General features: G+C 37.9%; 1 protein-coding gene across 4 annotated transcripts in view; it reads left to right on the top strand.

Moving 5' to 3' along the window:
* DIAPH2 (diaphanous related formin 2) overlaps positions 1 to 25,482 on the top strand; it is a 259,065-nt gene that overhangs the window by 87,395 nt on the left and 146,188 nt on the right. For all 4 annotated transcript variants that reach the window (XM_088151773.1, XM_088151771.1, XM_088151772.1 and 1 more), the window contains 5 exons: positions 3,522 to 3,623; positions 4,225 to 4,319; positions 7,442 to 7,543; positions 13,514 to 13,753; positions 18,030 to 18,159. In XM_088151773.1, coding sequence (XP_088007899.1) covers positions 3,522 to 3,623; positions 4,225 to 4,319; positions 7,442 to 7,543; positions 13,514 to 13,753; positions 18,030 to 18,159 — 669 coding nt within the window. The remainder of the gene's footprint in view (positions 1 to 3,521; positions 3,624 to 4,224; positions 4,320 to 7,441; positions 7,544 to 13,513; positions 13,754 to 18,029; positions 18,160 to 25,482) is intronic.

Raw genomic sequence — 25,482 nt, 5'->3', positions numbered from 1 at the left:
GGTTCTCTGCAGAGGATGGTTGCCACCATAGAACCATAACTTGCCTGCTCCCTTTTACATCCCTTGGATCATACAGACCACACAAAATAGTTTTGCGCGGTGGAACTTTCTCTGACTTACTGACATGCAGTGCAGTATTTGATAATGGCAAAGCAGGAACTGAACAATAATCTGAGCCGTTGCAAATATTTGAACAGTGCTGAGAGACTTACTCTTCTGTGGTCTTGTATGCCCCATCATAATTTTATGGAAGTTGATGAGAGCAAAGGGATCTCTGTATTAATAACTCTGGTTCTACCCCTGATAGTAACCTGCACCTTACAATTTTTTTGTGGGGGGAGGGAGGGTTTAGTAGCTTTAGTGTGTATATGTGTGTGTCTTTCAAGTATAAGTAAAGCAAATGCATTTTCAGAGCTACAGGAGACCTCTGCAACTTAATTAATAATAGTGCTGAGGTTTACATTTCCAACAAGAACAATGAGCCTTGGGGAAAGGCAACATTTTTCTGTGAAAATAATTACTCTGCTTGTAGAAAGCGGCTTGTAGAGAGAAGGTGCACGTTGTTCTGTGCACCTAGTACTGGCTACAAGTTTGTTGTCCCTGGTTTTTTTTTCCCCCCTATTTAAAGCAAAAGCATTTCTTCCATGTAAAAGAGCATAGCCTATCAAGAAAATCATATTAAGGTGACAGTATTTCAAATAAATATTTCAGAACAAATGCAGTATATCTTGAATATGGTAGCTCCCTTCGTATCAGTGTCGACTTTACTAAGAGGAAGAATGATTTCTCAGACAAAATATCATAAATATTGCAGGTGGTTGGGGCTGCAGAGAGACTGACGCTAGAGTGGCCTGCTTCATTATGTTCTGCAAAAGGAAAAAGAAAAAGAAAAGTTCCACTGAGACCTCCCTGAAAAGGGGGAGGGGACTTTTATAAGGAAGTTCATCAAAATGGACTTCCCCAATTTTTTCAGCATTAAATAACATAATACAAAAATGGACTAAAAACTTTATTCTTAATTTCTAGGAGCAACTGCTATTAAGTAGGGAAAGCAGGCTTTCAAGAGAACTGGATTTGAAATTTACTTTCTGATGAAACATTAACATGATTTTATGATAATGGCTAGGCACTGTTTGCCTGTAGCTGTTGCTTCTCCTTGTACCAAACTGGGTGGGTGACCCTAGATCAAGAAATATTTAAGAAGTTCACAAAGTGACAGAATTAGTATATAAAAACCCGGGTGACCATTTAAAGACTATCAAGCTCCAAGATATCTGGCAGCACTATTTTCTATTAAATGTTAGCAAGTATTTGTCAAAATCACAGATCTTTCTGTCTTAGTTGGCAGCTTACTTTCATTATGCCTGCTATTGTATATAACTCTTACTCTTCTGCTAAAGGTATTGCTTCATGGATCTATTCTATAAAATACTTCCCCAGGGGAAGCAGAGTTGTCAGCATAGTCTAATCATTGGTTTGGACAGTTGTGTCCTTTGCGTGGGACAAAAGCATGTAGTGTTATTTTGTAAATGAACATGGTTGCGTATATTTGTGTACATTATATATATTATTGTTGAAAGTCAACACGAATGCTTCCCTAAGCAAAAAGACAGGTTATGCATTGATTAATCAAATCAAATAAATTGTTACTAAGGATGCACAGTTTGAGAAGGAAAAAGGCAGAAATGTTAACTAGCTCAAATGATCTCATTCTGAATGATTGATGTGAATAATTATAAATGATTAAACTTGTTGGGATCATGGAATTAAGATTTAGCAGTGATCTGTTAGTCTATACTGATAACACTTTTGCTTGTTGATTTGTATTGGGAGGTGATCACGAGTGTGGAAGCTAACCTTTTCTTACCCAGGAATGGTAAATTGGATGATACACTTTCTAGGCAGTAAGGTAGAAATATATTTTGACATTTATCATGGGATTGTGTAAAGATAAGTTTAACTTGTTGTGTAAAAATTGGACAGCTGAAGATAGAATTGAGGAAACTTGATGTTCTTTTATCTTACATTACTAGATGGATCAAGTAATGCTGTAGGCAATGTGATGTTTAAGATGTTGTGCTAGGACAGGAAGACCCAGCTTCAGCTCCACCTTCACCCATGGACGCTCAGTGGGTGTCTTTGGGCCAGTCACTCTCTTTCAGCAAAACCAACCCCACAGAGTTGTTCTGGGAACAAACAAAACCAGACGTATGCTGTGTATATCTCCTTGAGCTCCAGGAGGACCTTTTAATAAACCAAATCAAAATAATTTTTACAGTTCAGTTTTACATGCCAGGGTGAGAAGCGTACCCTTTAAAATTCCTTATTTGAGCATTTTACCCTCTACCGTATCTTGTCACCGCTGATGTACAATATTTTGCTTTGTCTTAACATTATAACCATTAAATTGTGTAAAGGTAATGTTTAATGGAGTTCAGTAATTGAGTTAATGATCAGGTGTGAGAGTACATTAAGTAGAATGCAGCTGTTAATTTTCAAAACCCATGTGTTTCCAGATTTTGGGATAGGCTAATAGTGAAGTTTTACTTAATTAAGTCTCTGAACCATTACAGCCTTCTTTTGGGTTTTCCTTGTCACCAGAACAATTGGCTGGGTTTAATTTCCTCTACATTTCTGGTTCACACTGGCAAATGACATGGTTACAAGTGCAAGTATAAAGCAGGTGTCATAATAAAATTATCCTTTCTGGGGGATCCATTAATTTCAGGGGTAGGCAGGACAACAGCATATTCTTTCCTCAGCTGCACGGGTAGTACATAACACAAGCGTCATCTGGAAAACAATCTCTTACAGCATCTTGCATCAGCTTTCCGTCTCCAGCTTCAATAAACAAATGCGTTATTGCTCGCAAAATAGATCTCAGGATTAACCGAAAACAAAATCTTGGTTGCTTACCAACAGGTTTAATATAGATGCCTGCTTTTACTTTGTTTCATGAAGCATTTAACTCTGCCTTCCCCAACAGCTGTACCTCTTTTCAGTTCCCTTGGCTGTGTTTTAAAGTAGCTTGCATGATTGTAGAATAAGTAAAATACAGTTTGGCATTGTGTGGCTGTGGCCAGTAGGAGGCTCTAACATGCTGAAATAGAAATGGTGGTAAACCATTTAGATCTTAGCAACAACCAGTTGAGTATAGCTGGGTTGATGGAAAGGGCGGATGGCTCTCCAACAGTATATTTTGGAATTGGTTTGAAACTCTCAATTACCCCATAGTAGCCTGGCTTTAGCAAGAACATGTTTTAGATCCCAAAGCAAAGGTTTTTCTTTAATTAAAAAAAATTAAATTAAAGTTTTGAATTAAAACTTAAAATTTAAAAAAATAAAGAAGTTTGAATTTAAAAACAAGACCCTCTTATCCTGTCTTTTTTAAACGTGCATATTCACTTGATATTTTGTGGTTTTAATTATGCAAGGTCTTAAGAACCTATAGAAAATCAGTTGTGGCATTTTAAAGGTTTCAATGTGTGTAAATAACCAGAGATATTGCTTTTGCTTTGTAGTTAAAAAGACAGTGGAGAATGTGGAGGAAAGGAAGATAATCCTGCCCAAGAAGAAAGTTAAAGAGTTAAGAATATTGGATGGGAAGACTGCTCAAAATTTGTGTATGTAATATATTTTATATAGGGCTCATTTGAGCTTTTTCAGTCTTTTCAAAAATAGTATAAAGAGCATATCTATTGTTTGATATTTAGAAGTAAACCATTATAATGGAATGGGTTAAATTGTCTTCTCTGCCCTTGTTTTCATTAGCTGTATTCTGCAGAGATACCACTTCTTCCAACAGAAACTTATGAAAATAACCATGTCACAAAGATCTTAGCCACATTTTGGCTGACGTAGATATGGTTGCCTCTTCATGAGGACTCGTGTTCAATTTGGTGGTGATTGTTTCCTTTCAGGAATCTAAGAATTAAAACGTTAGAACTCAACAGCATTAACATTTTCAATATATTTGTTTCTAATACAGTTAAAAAACAAAAGCATCATTTTCAGATATTGTACAGTTATCCTCAGACTTGTATAATGCTGCTTACATTTCTAAATTATATTTTATCCTTCACTCTGTAACTTCATTGCATAAAAGCAATAGATAGTACCTTGTCTTCAGATTAATAGTACTTGATAAAATCCATACTTTTCCCCTTAAAATGCACAAGAGGCATTCATTTAATAGTCCTCTCTTATGATGGTGTGTCATTTTAGCTATTTTCCTGGGATCTTTCCGCATGCCTTATGAAGAAATAAAGCATATTATATTGGAAGTAGATGAAGCAAAACTAAGTGAAGCATTAATTCAGGTAAGTTACCATGACATTTTCTTTGAACCAAATTTAACTCTTCAGAATGCTTTTATGAAGCTCTCTGAGCATTTCAGGTTGGGTGTGGATCATGTTAAAACTCCCATCAAATGTGAGGATTGTGTGCCTTGAGAGGGGTGTGTTTAAAATTCTAGTTTATGACCAAAGTAACATGTTGAAAAATTTGAATGCAGATAATCCTTAAAAAAAGCGGGGGGAGGGAGGACCGCATTCACAAATATGCATGTTGGTTCATAATAATTTAGAATTCCTGTTTAGCATACTGCAACGACCTAATTATTTATGTCATCTCTTTTTAGTCATCTCAATAATTTAGTTAATCTGAATTTTGCTTCACTATATCCAGAAAGCATGGGGTTATAGAGAACAAGAATCAGGATAGGCAACAGTGGAGTAGATTGACAAATAGTCTGATTTTTTTATGAAGTATTCTGATGCTGCATATAATAAAAAATATAATAAGCAGTCATAGAATCAAAATTGTTCAGTACACCAATTCAGAGCCTGTTAGAAATAACTTTGAATTGAAAACAAAGCTTTCATTTGAATTTGTGAAAGAACTCATCTGTATATGTTATGATAGGTTTAATAAAGAAAAGCCACAAATATGGCCAAGAACTGCGTAACTTAATGAGATGTTTTGAGACAGGAAGGAAAGGTTATATTTTTGAATGCAAGAAAGGGCACCTGGTTCAATATTTTCACTTAACTAACCTTTAAGTGTTCAATTAACATTTTAAGAAAATAAAGTTTCTGGAATGCTGTTAAATTATTGCAGAAATGTGAAAAGTAGTTGAATGTCTCAGTTCTGTTTAATGAGTGGTTTTTAACATCACTGTGCTGACATACTGCAAAATTAGAGATATGAAGCATGAGAGATGGAATACATTGGTGTTTCAATGCTGTCACAAATCCTTGCTTTTTACTTTCCTCTCTCTAGCTGGATGTGTAAGGTGCCACTCAAAAAGAGATTTTATGTAAAATGTTGAACTATAATGTAACTATGAATGTGCTGAGATAAGGGGTTCATGTATGGAATGAGACCTGCGAACAATTGTCATAGCTACCTTGTAATGGAGACTGCATATTCTCTAAAGGCTGTAACTTTCGTTTGTCCTCTCTGCACTAATGACATTTTCATCTATTTTTATGAATGGAAGCAGTGAACGGCTCTGGAACATATTATTTAACTCAAGCACTCTTTGTTCCATCTGAGGTTGATTATTCTTAAGTACATTTTAGCTTTTGGGTATATCCTGGATCCCATAACTGTCTTCACAGTGATAACAGGGATGAGAAGCTTGAAGGCTGTTGACAGTTGGTGAAATGTTTGGTAATGATGGTTGGTTGCAATATAAATTATTTTTTCTTGCAGTTTAGTGAGAGTGAAAGAACTCACAATGTCCTGCTGTAGCAGGTGTTGATGAATTGCATTTGCACCTTGCTCCAGAGTATTTATAAAATTATTTCACTCTGCCTGATTTGTAGGAAACAGAAAAGCCAGTCACATTAAAAGTGACCTTAGGTATAGCTTCTGAGCTATTCACTGTGGCATGTGTTTTATCTTAAGTTTCTCCTTATACTCACATAGCCTATCTACACAACAAAAGTGTTTTAAGCAGATATATCTGGTAAGCAATACAGAAGTGTTGTTTCAATATTTTATTGAAACAACACAGAGCTCACAATTGCAGCACAACTGTCAGTGTGTGTAGATACTTGTTCCCTTTTGAATGTTCGCAGTTGACTATATAGTTGAGATCCGCATGCATTTTCCTTCTAAAGCACAAGGAGGATTTTTCCTTTGTGCTGTTAGGGCAAATGGCATCATATTAAAAATAGTTTCCACCTATTGTTATGCTTCCCAATGTGTTAGAGGTGACGGTGAGAGCATTCTGGCCGGAGAACTAAGAACTATTGAGCAGTTGACAGCAAACTTTGCTAGAGCAAAATTTTGTAATAATCCCAACTGGGTGCAAATGCCCACTAACAATTCTTTACTCAGTTCTGATGCTGAATGTTGAAAGTTGATCCTCCTCTGTTCCTGTATTCCCTGAACTTTCCCTCTTTTCCTATAATCTCTAAGCTCAGGAGCCTAGCTTTCTCTCATTTTCATTTTATACCTAGTCCTTGCTATCCAAAGTACATATTGCACTTTGGCAGGTGCTACAACCTTCCCCCCCCCCCCCCCCATAATAAATAAAATAATTCAAGGCTGTTGAAAGGAAATGCTTTTAATAAATTTGCAATGATCAGGGTGGGTTTCAATTATTAGTTAGGTATCCTTTCAGGATCTTTTTGAAGCAGCCATTATTATTTTTTTATCACCCAAAGTCTTCCAAAATATACCCTAACTGAACAGCTTATAAAACCCTACTGTTACTACCTTCATTAAGATATTCTGGAATAACAATAACAACAGCAACAACAGTTACCTGGAAGAGAATTTTATCAGTGATGGCTCCAGAATCTGGAATGAAGTATCCCTGATGTATAATTTGTAATTGTTTTGATATAAGGCTTTATAGAACAATTTTTCAGAAGGAATGAATAGGAAATGCAATTTCATGAATCACACAGAAGCGTCTCTTTCACGCCCAAGAGTGGAATGGGCATATGGAAAGAGACTATTGGCATGTTCCTGGCACACAGTCTAATGTTTCAAGGTTATAATATATCCCCCCATTATATTCAGAGCCAGGATATACACAATCCTTTGCTAAAACTCTGCAGAAATGTTTTCAGTATATTGAATGGGTGGCGAATGAAATAATTCCTAAAATGTGAATATCTCTGGATTGCCTGCCTGTGAATTAAGAAAAAAAATCTGCTTTTCATGAAGAACATAATTGCTCAATAAATATCAAAATAATCCTTTGAAGCTATAATGCATTTTTCAAGTTTAGGACATTCAAGAGACCCAATCTTTTAACTATTGCAAACCACTTTTTCATACTATTGAAGACACTGTTGTATATTTGGAGGAAGATGTGTGTGCATGTGAGACAGTATGTATACCTCTAATTGTTGACTTTCCTCCCTAGTATCTGAGAAACAGGGAGAGGACAGCAGTAATCCTAATTTTCTGTTTCTCACACTAGAACTTGGTTAAGAATCTCCCTGAACAAAAGGAACTCAGTTCCTTAGCTGAACTGAAGAATGAATATGATGATCTCTGTGAGCCAGAACAGTTTGGAGTTGTGGTACGTTGAATCGTGTCCCTCCCCTCCCCTCCCCTCCCCTCCCCTTCTGGGAAAATATATACTTCTGATGCTGGAAAGTTATTTAGAGAGGATTTTTAATTTGTTTGTTCATAGTTATAAGAAGACCAGAAATATTTTAGAATTTCTATTCTCTTAGCTTCAGAGGGAGAAAGATTCAATTGAAATTGTTTGTTCAAAGTTTTTCAGATGAGGTGCTTGAGAGTACTTATTACCAGGGTCCCACAAATTATTCTTGGGCACAATATCCAAAAATTACTTGCAATAGTTGAGAAAAATAATACAAGCATTTCTGAATGTTTTCCTTCTTGCATACCTCAAGTGTTGATTGTCCTTTTTTTTAAAGAAAATATTTTATTTTTCAAAATACAAAATATTGATAAAACACCAAAATACACTAAAAAAAAAAAAAAGTCCCTTGGAATGAAAACCAAAGAAGAAGAGAAAAAGGGTAAGAAACAAAGAACAAAGTCTACTTTATATATTAAAGATATCAATATTCATTGGTTTACTAATAAATTCCATATAGTAATATATTATAATCAATACAAAATATTGCCCCCCAAATTCATACAGGTCCCACCCTACTGGTATTTCAAAGGGCCTTAAAGACCTGGCTCTTCACCCAGGCCTTTGGAGAGGATGACTCTTTCTTCCTTTCTGTTCCCCTCCGGGTTTATTTTCTTTGCCATCATTGTTCTCTTGTCTTGTTCTGTTTTTGTGTTTTCTGTGTTTTTCTTTGTTTTTAAATATTTTAACAATTGTAAACAGCTCAGAGTTGCTGGGAGTTTGGCAGCATATAAAATAATAATAATATATAATAATAATAATAATTATTTATTATAAAATATTATCACAAAATGTCTGCCAAAGTAGTACACATTGCTTCATCCTTTGATTGGTAGAAAATAATGCCTTTTACAAGACAGATCTGCTCTCCTTGCCAAATAAAGAAAAAAGGTATTAATCCCCCACGTTACTTGATCAGAATTAATCATTGCCTCCCAATAACAAGGTGGATGGACTGAGTTATAGTGGAGATAAGTGCACCATTGGAAGACCTGAAAAATCAGGATAGGGACAAATAAGGGTCACTGAGAGTCGACACCTATATAATGGCACATGATCAATCGATCTCAATAACAAACATGTTGAATTTCTACTTCTTACTAAACAACAAGAATTATGGAGGAGAAATGTCCTGTTTGAATGTTGTTAGGCTGTCAAATAATGAATGAGAAGAATTAAGCACATATTAGCTTGATAGCTTATTTGCAAATTATGCATTGACATAAAAAAGTTTCATCATATCAAGTAATCATTGACATTCAACATTTAGACCATGTTGTGTATAAGAATGACTTGTTGATATGCAGGACATTCTTAAAGGAATTGGGCTGCTTCAAGAGTGAATTTCCCTTGAGGTTGTGTCCCAAAAGATGATTCTTCCTTCAAGTGAAACTCAGCTTCTAGTGATTTTAGGGACACATCCATGAAGGTTTTTGGCAACAATACTGAAGTCTTCGTCATTCTCTTTTTCAGAGATATGTTTTCCACTGTACAGTCTAGCTAAAACTCTTAATCATGCCTGACTTTGTTTGTCATGATCATCCAAGGTTAACTAGGTGTTGCCACCTAGCTGGATGCCTAATCACTGGTCAGATGGTGTAATTAATTGGGCCACCTGGAATGTCTTTTTGCAACTTTGCTGAAGAGTGGTCTGCAGGAATAAAAGATTTCAATCCATTAATACTGCTATAAGATTCTTGGGGAGAAAAAATGGGTCAGAATAATGTTACAAAACACAAAGTATAATTTGGTTGTTTTCATCTAGTGTGTTCCTCTAAAGTAGATGTTACAGTTTTAATTGAAGCTAAAATATTGCTTCATAGAACACTACAATACAGTTTGGGAAAAGAAAACCTACATGGCAAGAAAAAAAAGATATCACTCAATTTGAACTACATTTCTATATTAACAGTTTTGTAGGTGTTGATTGCAACCACTCTGGTTTCATTTCTGTTACACTGTCAGAAGCCTTTGTTTCTTGTGTAAGTTTATCTTCCCTTAGGGCTCCATCAAGACATGTGAAAGTCTTTTGCTTTAGAACAGAATAGCCGTATTTTCTCATAGTTGTCATTTAAGCTTCTTGTTGGTCTCTTTGGATTCCCAGATGTTCTAGGCTGAGCAAATTTTTCAGAAGCTGAACAGTTCATTCCCCATGGCCCCACAGTGTAAATGGAAAACATTGGATAAGATTATGGACTGTTCAAACAACATCTTACATGGTGAAATGCTATAATTATCCAGATAATAGTCCATTTAAGAATCATCACATTCATGAAAGAATTTTGCCATGTTCAAACTAGTAGGGAGTTTCTAAATTTTTCAAATAGGATTGCTGCTCCATTTTGGGAGGGACAGTTAATCTGAGACAGTTGTTCTACTTACTTGCAAATCCACAGCTTACACAAGAATAAAATTATGTTATTGTTATATGTATTACAAAGAATTCTGCTGGACTGAGGAAAGCTTTACCTGCTTCTTGTTCTTTTCAGTATCTCTGACCCATCTTCACTGCCTTTGTATTACCATATCTGTTTGGTGTGAAACCTAATTCCATACATACACACATATGAAATGTGCTGTTTGTTAGGCAGCCTTGTTAAATGGTGGAATTAGAGGAACAAGTCAGTGCTAAGCAAATACATCTAACACTTCAGAGGTCCTATGGGGTTTGTAAGATCTGATCATTTTTGTAGATTTCTCTCATTTAGCTTGCAGTTAAATATCATAACATGACTGAAAGGACTCTTGCTTATTATAATCTGAACACCAGTGTTAAAAAGTACAGGATGGTTGAAAATGCAATTTGTATTGGAAGGTGTAGGGTTTTTTTCAGAATGCATATACCTATTTGCATATACAAATTAGGTAAGTTAATGATTAATATAAGGCTTTAATTGGATAATCAATATACCCATCAAATCTAATAAAGGTCAGAATTAGATGTTTAAAATTCATTTAGAAAAGTCACACTTTCTAATTAGGTGACTTATTATAACAGACTAATTAGCTTAATATTCTTATTTGTGCATGAAAATTGGAGCATCACATTTTCATTTAGATGAAACATTAAGATGAATTATATCTTCAAATTAGGTACAGCATTTGGAGTTATATCCTAGAATAATAAAAAAAGTTCTGCATAGAATGTGAGGAAGATGAAACTTAATGATGGAAATCAAAGAAAAGTTACTATCGTGATATTTTAAGCTTCAGATATAAAACTATTCATAGTTTTGACATTGCTTTAATGTTTCTGGTTTGGGATTTCTCTGATATGAAGAAATAATCTAGTATTTAATAAACACTTCCTGACATATTTTACTGAATTTCACCATGGTAATCTAAAGAATGCATTAACAACAAATATGCAATTTAATTGTCACACACATATCTCAAGTACAATAACTTATTGTATTTATTATTTCTTGTGTTCTCTCTACACTATTCTGCATCACTCCCTTTTGCCTTCTCCTCCTCCTCCTCCTCAGTCTTTAATCTCTATTGAAAGATCAGAAAAAAATATTAGGCAAAAAAAAAATGTATTCAGTTCTAAAATATTAGAAGCAAGCTTTTGAAACATATAGATTCCTGATTGGATTGGAACACAATTTAGAGGAATTATTTTTTCTCAATCTGACATGAATTATAGATTAATTCCTTTTAAGAATTGAATACCATTTGACCTTCACTTCATGATGACAGAAAAATAACCCTCTTGAAGGAGATCCACCATCTATTCCAGGGTGAATGTGTCTGATTATTTTATGTGGTAAAAGAAGGAAAAAGCTGTTCGGAAATGCTTTAAGTAGCAAAAGCATAAATCTATCAGATGCTTTGTAGGGAAATAAAGTACTTGTAACAGCTTTTAAAAGCTGTTGTTGCTCCCTCCTCTTTTTAATATAGCAAAGGATCAGCTTGAAAAATGAAATTCCTTTGGTAGTATTTTGATGGACAATGACTTCATAATATAAATAAACCCTCGCATAATATCCAATTGTATTCAATATCCCTGGGCACTTTACATAGTGAATCATAAAATCAAAATCTAAGTCTTATAAAATGCAAGTCTTACAACCGACAACTGTCATCATTTTCAGTCAAATTGCTTTCAAGGCTTACATGGCTTAGCTGAGTTATAATTCTACAGTGATACTAAAAACATTTAGTAATTGTATCTGTCAATGCCATTATTTGTATACATCAATATTATTTGCGCAATTATTATGCTGTTACCTACCATAATAGAAGATCTGCAGTGGAGATCAACATCTTTCTTAATGGAGATTAAATATAGTTCTACAAATCTTATTCAGCAAGATTTAGCTTATTTGATTAAGCTAATAGGATACTGAAACCAGAGTTTTGCTTATAATGGTTATCCTTTTTCTAAATGTGTATAGAAATATTTCAAATAATATCACTTTGGAAAATATCAACCTCAAATTATGGATGGTACAAGCTTTGATTGCAGTAATGAGCCTTTGTTCATTCTAAATGATAACATTAATTTATAACAGTATTAACATGCAAATACAGAAGACCCCTCAAAGATTTATGTTTCCTGACTTTAACTATGTTAAATAGTGCTCCTCATTTTCCTCTTTGAAGTGGCCATAGAAGGGGAAAAAATGAATTAGGAATTAGAAATCAATAGCATCTGTGTCTGGTCCTGATGCCTTGCCAGGAACATTTCCTCTGGATTTAAGAAATGATTGGAAGAGAGGGAAAGGCAGGATGAGTGCAGAAATACATGAAATACTAATGGAATACTAATGAAATACTAATGGAATAAGTACGACTGATGAAATCGTGATGACACCAACAGTAGTAAACACCTCAATCAAAGGACCATATTCAATTTAGAGGATTTGGATCCTGCTCTAAGTCTTTTAAGAAAATACATTAATACCAGTGTGAATGGGAAGAAAGTGAAGAAGAGGCAGAGATGAGAAGTTGAGTAGAAAATATTTATTTCTAAGTATGTGCGAACATCTTTACTGCCTCAAATGGACATTGACATTGACAAAACTATTTGGAGAAATAATGTAATGTGACAGGATGTGTTATTGGGAAGGCAGAAAAAAAAATCTTGAGATTATGTGCATTGTAATGTTTATTCAGTATTCCAGGTTCATCCTTCTTTAATGTTAAAGCTATTCTGTAATTGTATGCCAGTAATCACAAACATTTGTTATCTCTGGCAGTGCAAAGTTGAGCAAGGCAAGACTTAAGTTAAATGGGGAGGTACATCTGTAGGTACCATTTGCCTCAGATTTTGTTTCTTGGTTGCTTTAGTTAACTGTGTTGTTAAGTTGACTCCCTTGCAAATTTACATACAAAACAATAAGTCATCTAAGCTTGTAAAGACTATTAAGCTTGATAGGGAATGAATGAATGAATGAATGAATGAATGAATGAATGAATGAATGAATGAACGAACAAACAAACAAAACAAACAAACAAACAAGCTAAAAGTGATTGATGCAGTGGCGAAAGTCACCAGGCTAGAAACTGGGAGACCATCCTGCCTTAGGCACAAAGCCAGCTGGGTCACTGTGGGCCAGTTTCTCTCTCTCAGCCCCCGGAAGAAGGCAGGGGCACACCGCGTGCAAAAATGCTGCTTAGAAAACTGCCGTTTTGTCTGTGTGTGTGTGTCTGTGTGTCTGTCTGTCTCTTTCTCTCTCTATATATGAAAGAAATTAATTAGACCTGGGGGAGATTTTATTTTCCTTCAGTTGGAAAACCAACCAGTCAACAGGTACCTAGTTAAAATATGTTGTACATTCCTATGTGCATGGAAAAATCCCATAGAAGTATTGTTATTCATCTGTTTTATTGTCTGAAAAAAAGTTTTTTATACATGCTCATCATTTTCCATTCCAGATGAGCTCAGTGAAAATGTTGCGGCCTCGTCTCGAAGGAATCCTTTTCAAGCTGACGTTTGAAGAGCACATCAACAATATCAGACCTGGCATCATGGCAGTCACAATTGCCTGTGAGGAGCTGAAGAAAAGTGAGAGCTTCAGTAAGCTTTTAGAACTTGTGCTAATGATTGGAAACTACATGAATTCTGGCTCAAGAAATGCCCAGTCATTGGGTTTTAATATTAGTTTCCTTTGCAAGGTGAGTGCAAACGGTATAAGAATACTTTGTTGGAGTTCTAGTACATTTTTCTGCAACCATTTGAAATGTAGACTAAAATAACTTATTTTGCCAAAGAAACCCACCTTTTTAACTAGAATGTTACTTCTAGTTCCCAAGTCCTATCCATAGTGACAAGTCTTTAAGAGCAGGTCAGATTTTCTGATCTGCTTTTTTTTTCTTTCTGCCTAGCTTGATTTAATACCTTGAATAGTGTAGCATGAAGAACCCACAGCTTTCTATTTTAGAAATAATGTACTCTAAGACTTCTGGAAATGATTGTGGGAATCTAACTACAGCTGAAGTCTGTCGGTCCCCGACATGTTTGTATGTGAGCGTGAAGAGAGGAAAAAAGAACAGCGCTAAGTACATTGGTCCCAATCTGGGAAAATGAGAATGCAGGGTTTAATCCAAAGGACAGCTTAATTTCACTGACCATTATCCAACTGAATTGGGAAGGAAATAACATTTTTTTTAGCAGCTGCAACACAATAAATAATAGCTTTAATGCAAACTGAAAAGGTATAGCAAAAGCAGCAGACTGCTGGGGGGAAAGGAGCAGATTAAAGCATCATTTGGAAGAGCATGTTATGAAAAAGGTACCATAAAATCTTTTGTATACCCAGACATACAGATGATTCAAGCATGGATTAACCTGATTTATGGTTCCTCCTTCCCATAATTAATACTGTGTGAATTACTGGGTACATTTCTCTAAATTTAGTGGGCCATACAAGGAGATACACTTACTATCACGATATAAATATCTTAAATATATTTGGGATGGCTTTTGTTGTGGTGGTAGTATTCAATAATCGCAATTGCAACTAAGTTTTTAGAAAATGTACAGTATGCATTTGTGTGTTTGAATGAGACAGTCAAACTAATGGATTTGGCCCAAACATCAAATTCCAACCATTGTAGTTTCTCTCTGAAAACTGTTCAATCCCTAGTATTAAGGAGAAAATAAATTTGTGTCAGTATTAATCCATAATGAACATTGCTTTAATCAAGGAATAAATTTATAACGTGAATGTATTCTCAACATCAGTCACTGTTTCTTATTAGTGAATTAGGAAGATTGTGTTTATTTTTGTCATTTTTACTAAATTTTTAAGTGCTTTCCTTCCTTTATCTGAAATCTTTAAAGACTCATTTCTGTAAGATCTTGTATGTATGCAGTAGCTAAGTGGATATGTATACACTTTTTTTTGGTCCAATTCAACTATAAATTCTACTGGGAAATTTACTCCTGCTATAATAGTTGGTGTTAAAGTGAGTAGGAGTAAGAAATAATATCCTTGTCTCAGAATAAGCTGAAAATTGGGGACATTTGAGGTAAATCATTGTTTTACACATTTCACCATTTGATTATAGAGTAAATTAGTTTACTGAAATAAGGCATGCATATTCTTGCAGGTTTTGCTTTGTTTTGTTTTAATATTGTCATTGCAAAGTTGAAAATAGATAATCCTGTAAGAACATCATTAATAACAGCAGCTGAAATATATCTAGATCTGAGTCTGTGGTTCAGCTGCTACTTTTATCTACTTCTATTCTAAATGAGTTAATGAGGGCAGCCAAGATCACAGTTGTTTGGAAAAAATGAGATGAGAAAACATCTTCTTTTTAGAAAGACAGCTATATTATTTTAAGTCTAATCTGTCCTTATATTGTATATTCACGTAGTTTTATTTATGAAATACAGCTTGTAATAAGGGCAATTAAAAAGTCACAGTTCATAATCACTGTGATAAAAAAAGATTCGTGGCTGAATCTAAATGTCAAATAAAACAAACAATCTACTAATATATGGTTATAAATTGTCTGTGGGATGTAAGTCATAAGTACAGGTTGTAGATATGGCTGGCAGGGAGAAATGAACAGAAAACATAAAATACTGGAATAAAGATGTTCGTGGTATGGTATCTTTGATCATGGCATGAAGAGCCTTGCTCTTTGTGTTATTATTGGCTTATTAATTACAGAGGTGATCTGTAACACTAAATAAAAGACCATTTCCAATGTTGGCTTTGCAGTCCACGACTGGTTTGTTATTGTATCACTACTGTACAATTTGTTATACAACCACTACTATAATTAGAGTTTAAACTCAGGTTACTGGGTTTGGAACAGCACTTGAACATACATTGAGGGGGGAGGTTACCTAGAATGGGAGTGGCATAATGAGCGTGGATGGAGGTATGTAAGTTTGCAAAAAAGTTAGAGATCAATTTTGTTCGTTAAATAAGAGTTTAAGCTCAGTCTTTTTCTCCCCATACTTCCTTCTTTGAATTCCATCTCCTAGAAGCCACAGATGGCATTCTTACCCTTTCTAATTGAGTGGATTGTAGTGAAAATCCCCAATAATTTGCCACAAGGGCTGCCTTGAAATAATCAACCGCAGTGCTGCTTATTTGTGCAAATCTGGCCCTAGGCATTTTCAGTCATGAACCACTGGGGAAGGGCATTTTTCAGTGGCAGATGTAGAAAGACATCTCGGAAGCTATGCATTAAACTTGTCTGGTTCTAGCTGCAAAACTAATGTCTTTATGTTGATTGCAAATCCTTAAAAATGCATTATCTTTCCGGATGTTATACTGCAGCATGTGGAATTATTGAAGAAACCAGCAATTTGTAAACAACCCTTGGCAGAGAATGCAGGACTTAATTTTGCTTAAATAAAAGACTTCCATTAGAATTCATGGACTGCATCAAGGCTGGCAAGCAGAAGTAGTAGTTTTGATATATGCACTGAAGCATTCATGATTGTTGATTCGTTGAACTGTTAATATTTATACAACTATGATTCAGGGAAAAAAAAAGTATTTGAATAAAACCATAGCCTCATTAGCAGTCAGGAGATTACCACATCTTGTGGTAGCCTTGAAAGTTTTGCATCTATAAATTGACTGGATGTTGTTGCTGTTCTAACAGATTGTGAAATGCAGTAGACATTCTGATTAGTAAGTTAAATTTGGGCTGGGTGTCATGTCTATTAAGTGGATCCACATCTCATTTAAAACAAAAGTCATATAATGTTTATAGCAGTTTCTTGTCAAACTGGAATGAAGTGTTGAATGGAGTGCAGTAGGGTTCAGGCCTGGGTCTAGTACTCTTCAGCATTTTTATTAATGACTTGAAATGGTACAGGGAGTGCTTAAATGCTTATTCTGTTAACAGAATAGACAGGGTTGGGTGAGGAAAAACATGATCCTGGTGGGTTGCAGAAATAGGCAGAACAGAACAGAGACATGTAATAGAAACCAACTGAAATATGTGCAGAGGGTAACTGGCTTGAGAACAGTACACATGAAAAAGATCTTGGAATTATATTTGATCAGAAACTGAAGTAGAGCCATCTGGCTGCAAAGAAGGCAAACACAATTTCAGGCTGCATAAATAGAAGGAGAGCTTGCAAATCACAGGATGTAATGTTCCTCTTTGTTCTGGGCACCACATTTTAAGAAGGCTTTAGCTAGACTGATAGAAGTACAAAGAAGGGCAATTAGGAGATTGGAAGCCAAGCCTTCCAAAGAGAAAGAGGGAACTGGGCATGCTTTGAGTTGAAAAAAGACCTTTGGTGGGAATACACTGGCATGGTTTAAGCATCTAAAGGGGTGACATGCAGAAGAAAGCCATAGTCTCTGTTATCCCAAAGTCCGGGGTACAGATAATGGCTTTAAGTTACAGGAAGGCAGATTCTAGTTGGTTGTTAAGAAATGAATATTTGCATAAGTTGTAAATCATCTATTATGTCTGACTTGCCACATTGTTGTTCAACTAAGAAACAACATATCCTGATAATTTTAGTGTGAGTGTGTGTGTGTGTGTGTGTGTGTGTATACATACACACACATACACATATATAATTCTAGAGCCATCGATGATCATTTATCTGAGGGATGAGAGATTCAAGCCACTCTGTGTATAGACAGCATTTCATGCTTCTTCAGGAGAAAGTCATATAAAACAAAAAATGTTATTTTTCTTCCTTTGGAACACCTCTTTATCTCACATAATGAAAAAAGAACATATAGAACTAAAATTATAAACTGCTAAAAGCTGCAATTAAAAAAAAAATAAGGCTTCTTTAAAAATAATGTTTTAAACCCACATTTCATATTGGTGTTAACTTAGAATTGCAATTAATTTACATTTGCAAGCAAGTCCAAGAACATATGTTGAGAAGGCATTTCTTGAAGTAGAGTCCTAAGAAATAATGTTTCACCTCTTTCTTATTTCTTCTCGTTTGCAGATTAGAGATACAAAGTCATCTGATCAAAAAACCACTCTGTTGCATTTCCTGGCTGATATTTGTGAAGAGAAATATCAGGACATCCTAAAATTTCCAGATGAACTTGAACATGTTGAAAGCGCAAGCAAAGGTATATCAAGAGATAAGACAGGGAGTAATTTTGATCTACTAAAATGTGGAAAGTCTTTGGAACATTGTCCATTGTTTTGAAATGTTGAATTTTGACCTTGCAGGATGGTGGAAACTGTAAAGTTGGGTAATACTAATGGATAGTTCTTTTCTAGCTGTTTATTGACTAGGAGAAAGCAAGCAAATGATTTGTTTTACTATGGTGTTAAGTATGATAATAGGATAGAACAGTGGTTCTCAAAGTGTGGCCTCGGGATCCCTGGGGACCGTCAAGACCTTTTCAGGGGTCTACAAAGTCAAATAAATATTTTTTACATTTCTCAGTTTTACTTTCTAATACAGTAAAGATTGATAGATATAACCCACATAAACTAAAGCTCGTTGGGGTCCTTAATCATTTTTAAGATTATAAAGTGGTCCTGAGACCAAAACGTTTGAGAACTGCTGGCATAAAACATTACAGTGAAGTACTTTGAAACACAGATGAGTCACCTTTCAACTCATTAACTACCTCAAAAACTTACTTTATTAACTCTGTGTGCAATTACACTATTCTATGTTTCTCCTCTGATTGAATTACTAAAATCAGAGCTTAGTAAAATTACAGAAACATTTTAACTTGGAAAAAAGAAAAGAAGTGAAAAACCTGTCCAGGTGCCCATCCACATTTTGCAAAAAGAAAGAAAACGCTTTGTAAAATGTAAAAAGGTAATAGGCATTTAGCCTACATAAATTGATGGCATTAGCCTTCTTTTCATATGATCCCAAAGGAGCAGAGCCGCAGAATTTGCCTTAACATTGATGTCTGTAACTATACTATACCCTGGCCTTCGGCTGCTGCTGCTTAATGCCAGGTCAGTTAAAAACAAGGCCCCCATCATAGGTGACTTGATCACTGAGGAGGGGGCAGACCTGGCATGTATCACCGAGACCTGGCTGGGGCCTATGGGGGGGGTGCCCCTCTCCGAAATGTGCCCAGCTGGGTTTACAGTGTGGCACCAGCCAAGATACCAGGGCAGGGGAGGAGGGGTGGCTGTTGTCATCCGAGAGTCTCTAGTGGCCTTCAGGGGCATTGCTCCACAAGTTTCTGGCTGTGAGACACTGTTTCTTAGGTTGGGTGCCCGCGAACAGTTGGGAGTGCTGCTATTGTACCAGCCTCCCTGCTGTGTGGCAGCCTCCCTGCCTGAGCTGCTGGAGGCCGTCTCGGGGCTGGCGGTGGAGTTCCCCAGGCTTATGGTTCTGGGGGACTTCAACCTACCATCCCTGGGGCGATCCTCTGAGGCAGCTCGGGAGTTCATGGCTACCATGGGAGCCATGGGCCTGTCTCAAATTGTGCGGGACCCAACCCGAGATAGTGGCCACATGCCGGATTTAGTTTTCTTGTCTGAGCAATGGCAAAGTGACCTGAGGGGAGATGTACAGCTTTCCCGGTTGTCATGGTCAGATCACACCCTGGTGACCCTGAGTTTCTCCTATGCCACCCCCCTCCTCAGGGAGGCAGGACCCATGCGATTGGTCCGCCCCCGGCGCCTGATGGACCCGTTAGGGTTTCAGAGGGAGCTGGGAGATATTCCCGTGGACCTGCTGCACGGTCCAGCGGAGGCCCTGGCTGCTGCCTGGAATAGAGAAGCAGCCGGGGCCTTGGACAGGATCGCGCCTTTGCGACCTCTCTTGCCACGCCGGCCCCGACACTCCCCGTGGTTTACGGAGGAGTTGAGGGTGCTGAAGAGGGTTAAGAGACGTCTAGAGCGCCGCTGGAGGAAGACACGGACTGAATCCGACCGAACACATGTTAGAGCCGCTATTAAGGCCTACATTGTGGCGATAAGGGCGGTGAAGCGCCAATACTTCTCCGCCCTTATTGCGTCTGCAGAGTGCCGCCCGGTGGTCCTGTTTGGCATCACCAAATCCCTCCTGGGTAAGGGGGATGTGGTGGTGCATTTGCAGGGCCGCACGGAGGAATTTGCAGAGCACCTGCAGGATAAAATAGCTCAGATTCATTCCAAGTTGGACTCCGAGTGTGGCGCAGGGTCTGGGGAGATACTGGGGGATCGTTCTTGCCCAGTTAACTGGGAACGGTTTGATCCTGTTGTTCCTGAGGAAGTGGACAGGGTCCTTCGGTCTGTGAGGGCCACCACTTGTCATCTGGACCCATGCCCCTCCTGGCTGGTGAAAGCAGCTCGGGAGGGGACATGCAGTTGGATCCAGGCGATGGTTAAGGCATCCTTGCAGGAGGGAGTGTTTCCGGCACCCTTTAAAGAGGCGTTGGTGCACCCCCTCCTCAAGAAGCCCTCCCTGGATCCTACTATACTGGACAATTTTCGTCCAGTCTCCCACCTCCCCTTCTTGGGGAAGGTGGTTGAGAAAGTGGTGGCTTCGCAGCTCCAAAGGGTCCTGGAGGAAACGGATTATCTGGACCCTTATCAGGCAGGTTTCAGGCCCGGCTATGGAACGGAAACGGCATTGGTCACACTTATGGATGATCTCTGGCGGGAGCAGGATGGTGGTAGTGCGACCATCCTTGCTCTCCTTGATCTCTCAGCGGCGTTCAATACCGTCGACCACGGTATCCTATTGGGACGGCTCAGGGATATGTGGGTGGGTGGCACAGTTTTGGGCTGGTTCACCTCCTTTCTCTGGGGCCGATCCCAATCGGTGGTGATAGGGAGCAAGAGGTCCCATCCTCGGCCTCTCCTTTGTGGGGTGCCTCAGGGTTCGGTTCTCTCTCCGCTCCTTTTCAACATCTACATGAAGCCGCTGGGTGAGATCATCCGTCATCATGGGATGAGGTATCATCAGTATGCTGATGATACTCAACTGTACATCTCCATCCCTGGTGAGGTAAGTGATGCTGTTTCCGCCCTCTCACGGTGCCTGGAGGCTGTGAGGGTCTGGATGGGGAACAACAGGCTCCAGCTGAACCCTGGCAAGACGGAGTGGCTGTGGGTTAATGGCTCTTCTGTATCCGGGACGTTGTCATCGTTGGTTCTGGATGGGGTAGCACTGCCCCAGACAGACCCAGTGCGTAACTTGGGGGTCCTCCTGGACTCACGACTCCTGCTCGAAGAGCAGGTGGCAGCCGTGGCCAGGAGGGCTTTTGCACAGCTTCGGGTTGTGCACCAGTTATGCCCTTTCCTGGATCGGGATGCCTTGCGAACGGTCACTCATGCCCTCGTTATCTCCCAGATAGACTACTGCAACGCACTCTACATGGGGCTACCCTTGAAGAATATCCGGAAGCTGCAGCTGGTCCAGAATGCGGCCACGCGGGCGGTTTTTGTGGCCCAAAGAAGGACCCATATAACACCTCTGCTCCGTGAGCTGCATTGGGTACCAGTTTGCTTCCGGGTCCAATTCAAGGTGTTGGTTATCACCTTTAAAGCCCTACATGGCATGGGGCCAGGCTACCTGAAGGACCGCCTTGCCCCCACGATCTCTACCCGTCACACCCGATCTCACAGAGAGGGCAGGCTTCGGATCCCCACGGTAAAAGAACTCCGATTAGCGGGGTCCAGAAGGCGGGCCTTCTCTGCTGTGGCCCCCGCCCTTTGGAACGTCTTGCCCCCGGAGGTGAGACAGGCCCCCTCACTCCAGGCCTTTGGGAGGGACTTAAAGACATGGCTCTGCCATCTGGCCTGGGGCAGGGAGGGAAGAAATCAGAATTGGGGTTGGCTGGCCCCTTAGTGGTATGCTGTGGCCCCAGCGGCCTCTTGGATTTCTTAGCTTTTTTATTTTTATTTTTAATGTTTGGTTTTATAACTTTTAACTGTATTCATGTTTTTTAGTATGTTGTAAGCCGCCCAGAATCCCCCATTGTGGGGAGATGGGCGGGGACAAATTAAATCAATCAATCAATCAATCAATCAATAAAATACTAGCTCAAACTCTGACACAGGAATATCCATAGCTGAACATCCTGGCCATCAGGTCTGTAGGTACACATGGATAAAATGTGAAGGTGGTTTCTAAATTAAATTCAGATTGGGTTAAATGTGGGCCTTATCAATTAAATGTAATGAATTTAACAGTGTTTGCCATCACTTATGTAAATAGAAACAGATGGTTGATTTCCTATTGCAGAACTTTATGTAGCATTCATGAATTTATACCATGGTGCTGGTGCTTATGCTAATTTTTCTTCAGTAAAGTTTTGGATCTGAATTATAGCAGGTCTGAATTAGCAAAAAGTTGCTCATAACTAGATGTTCCATCATCCAGATGTACATATGGGGTTGGAGGGTATCCCAGAGGCAATGGTGTACCATTTCTGGATTGTTGCCGGCAAAACTATGTGGATGTGCCCATATAATCACTGGCAGCTGACCTTGTCTCAAAAAGGAACTTTATTTTATACTGAATATTATAAAATGATTGTGTTCAGTCAGAGAACCCATGAGTTTGTCAAGCATAATATAATCTAACTTCCAGACTTTTCAAGTCTTTTTTGTCTTTATTTTGGCATTTGTATTCCTTAATTAAAATACAACTTTGTAATGACACGTGCCAATCATTTTAATGTAGCTATCAGCTAAACATAAAAGGTCTAAGATAAATTACCCTCCCCACCTTGTAGTTGGATTTTTCCCCCAACAGCCTCTAGTATCTTCTTTAGGGATGATGATGATGATGATGATGGCTGGTTGCACAGTCAACCAGATGTTTAGACTGGATTTGGCATTTTTATCCACTCATCGAGTCCTTCCCAAGGACCTGAGATAGGCAGATGTTGTTGTTGGATGGTGTTAAAGGTATCATCGCAGGATATGAGCTGTTCCAAGTAAAGCTGCCTTTTGCAGTTGATTGATGGTGATTTTGTCTATTATTCTTATTATTATTATATACACAACAACGTGAAATCACAGCTGCCAGTTCTTTCACTGGTGTTGGCCTTCATTCACATTGAGTTCTTCCCAAGAACCTAGGATGTTGTAATGTATTGGCGTAGTATATATGCAGTTCCAAGCAGTGTGGCCTTTTGTAATTGACAGATGGAAATTTTGTCAATGTGCAGGTTTTCTAAGTGCTGTCCAAAGTTTTTTGGTATGGCACCCAGTGTGCCAATAACCACTGGGACCACCACTGCCAGTTTATGCCATAATCTTTCAAATTCAGTTTTCAGATCTTGATACTTTATGATCGTATCCAATTCTTTGTCTTCTATTCTACTGTCTCCTGGTGTTGCCACATCAATCATCCACACTTTCTTCTTTTCAACCACAGTTAAATCTGATGGGTTATACGCCAAAACTTTATCAGTTTGTGTTCAGAAATCCTACAATATTTTAACCTGCTCATTTTTGACTACTTTTTCAACTATATGTTCCCACCAATTTTTTTTACTATTATGGTTGGTCGCACAATCAGCCAGATGTTTAGACTGGATTTGGTATTTCTATCCACCTATCGAGTCCTTCCCAAGGACCTGGGATAGGCAGATGTTGCTGGTTGATGGTGCTAAAGGTATTGTGGCAGGATATAAGCTGTACCAAGTAAAGCTGCCTTTTGCAATTGACTGATGGTGATTTTGTCAATGCTGATTGATGGTCTTTAAGTGGTGCTCCAGATGTTTTGGGGTTGCACCTAAATTATCTCTTAGTACTGATATTATCTTTGCTCTCCTTTGCCACAGTTGCTCTACTTCTATTTGTAGGTCTTTATGTTTTGTAATTTTCTCCAGTTCTTTCTCTTCTCTTCTGCTGTCTCCAGGTATTGCAGTGTCCGCTACCCAGACTTTATTGTCTTTCTTATCAACAATTGTTAAGTCTGGGGTGTTGTGTGGCAGGTGCTTGTTATTATTAGTAGTAGTATTAGTATTAGTATTATGTATTTTTGTTTCATTATATAATGTTGTTTTTAACCTTTTACTTCAGAAGGGAAGTCCTACTGGATTAGAGCAGTATGTAAGCCACAGTAAATAAAATCAAATACGTAACAAAACAAAAATATTAAAAGCAATAAATACAAGTAGAATCAAATTAAGCATAGTGTGCTTCAGGCTTAAAATACTTTTTAAAAAGCCAGAGAATAGTAAGATACCTGCTTAAAAGATGAAGGTGAATTCCCCTGGAAAGAGCACTCTGCAAATGAATATCACAACTGAAAATGTTCTGTCTTTTTGGCTGGGGAATTCTGGGAGTTGAAGTCCACACATCTTCAAGTCGCCAAGGTTGAGGAACCCTGCTATAAAACTAACATACCTACCTCTGAGAGGTGCGTGTTGAGAAGTTCTTTGCTTGAAGCCTTGTTGATAAAAATGAAGGTCCTAGGATAAGTCTTAAAGACAGTAGGAAGTATTTAGGTTAGCCTAATGATAATTAGAAAATGCTCAGGACTTACCAGTACAACCGTGTTGGAAAAAAATGAAGTCCTGGAATTACTCAACTTGTAGGTTCACAATAATTGATTAATGAAGCTAGTACACCCAGCATAAACAGACATCACTGTAATGAAATCATAAGGAATCATTGAGTGGCTTGCGCAAGGGAAATCAGCATATTGGATGTCACACTTTTGTAGGGATGAGAAGAGGATATACCAAGCAGTAATTGCTGTGTACTTGTGGAATTACACAATTTGTTGCAATCGATATCCTTATAGTTTAAGATTGGAAAAGCATCATAAGAGAGCTTGGTGTTGTTGTTTTTCCTAATGTGATTACATCTTTAAGTAGGATACTTTCAGAATATGTATGTTCCTTTATCTTTTGTACCATAAAGGAAGGATTATAAAATGCTAGGACAGATTCTCTCTCCCTTCCCTCCTCCCCCACCCCAACCCCCCCTTAACAAATGCTCAGTGCACATTAACTTCCACAATTATTGAGTTAAAAAAGAGAGGGAGAGAGCAGAAAAGCTAATTAATATATTCAAATGTGAAATGTTCAGTAAAAGAACTGTAATCAGTAGAAAATGATCCACAGAAATCCACAGGGAAAATGTGAATGGATATTTTGGGGTTCCTTATTGGTGGCACAAAACTCTATGGGTATTTGTTCAGCCTCAACTTTTGAGATATCAGTGTTGACCGACTAAAAGGATGCTCTGTTCAAGATAATTTAAAGCTGATTAACTTTAATTGTGTTGCTCAGAAGGGGTGGACAATGCATATAAAGAAATCATGATAAAGAGCTCGTAAGTCAGATTTCATAATTGGATTTCTATTTCTCAATTTATGTTGATACTTCTATGTGAGAGAAAATTATGCATACACCATTTAAATTATTAGAAATAGTTCCCTTCGTCTCCTTTCCTCTCTTCTCCGCAGAATACTTACAGATACTGAAGATAATTCTTATGCCAGTGTATGTTTTGTAGATTGTGATTAA

This window comes from Python bivittatus, unplaced genomic scaffold (assembly GCF_059951505.1).
Source record: "Python bivittatus isolate LINGU-HERP-01145 unplaced genomic scaffold, Pbiv_v1 ctg000670_np1212, whole genome shotgun sequence".
Taxonomy (NCBI): domain Eukaryota; kingdom Metazoa; phylum Chordata; class Lepidosauria; order Squamata; family Pythonidae; genus Python; species Python bivittatus.
The sequence above is the reverse complement of the archived record's forward strand: the minus strand, read 5'-3'. Positions and strand labels throughout refer to the sequence as shown.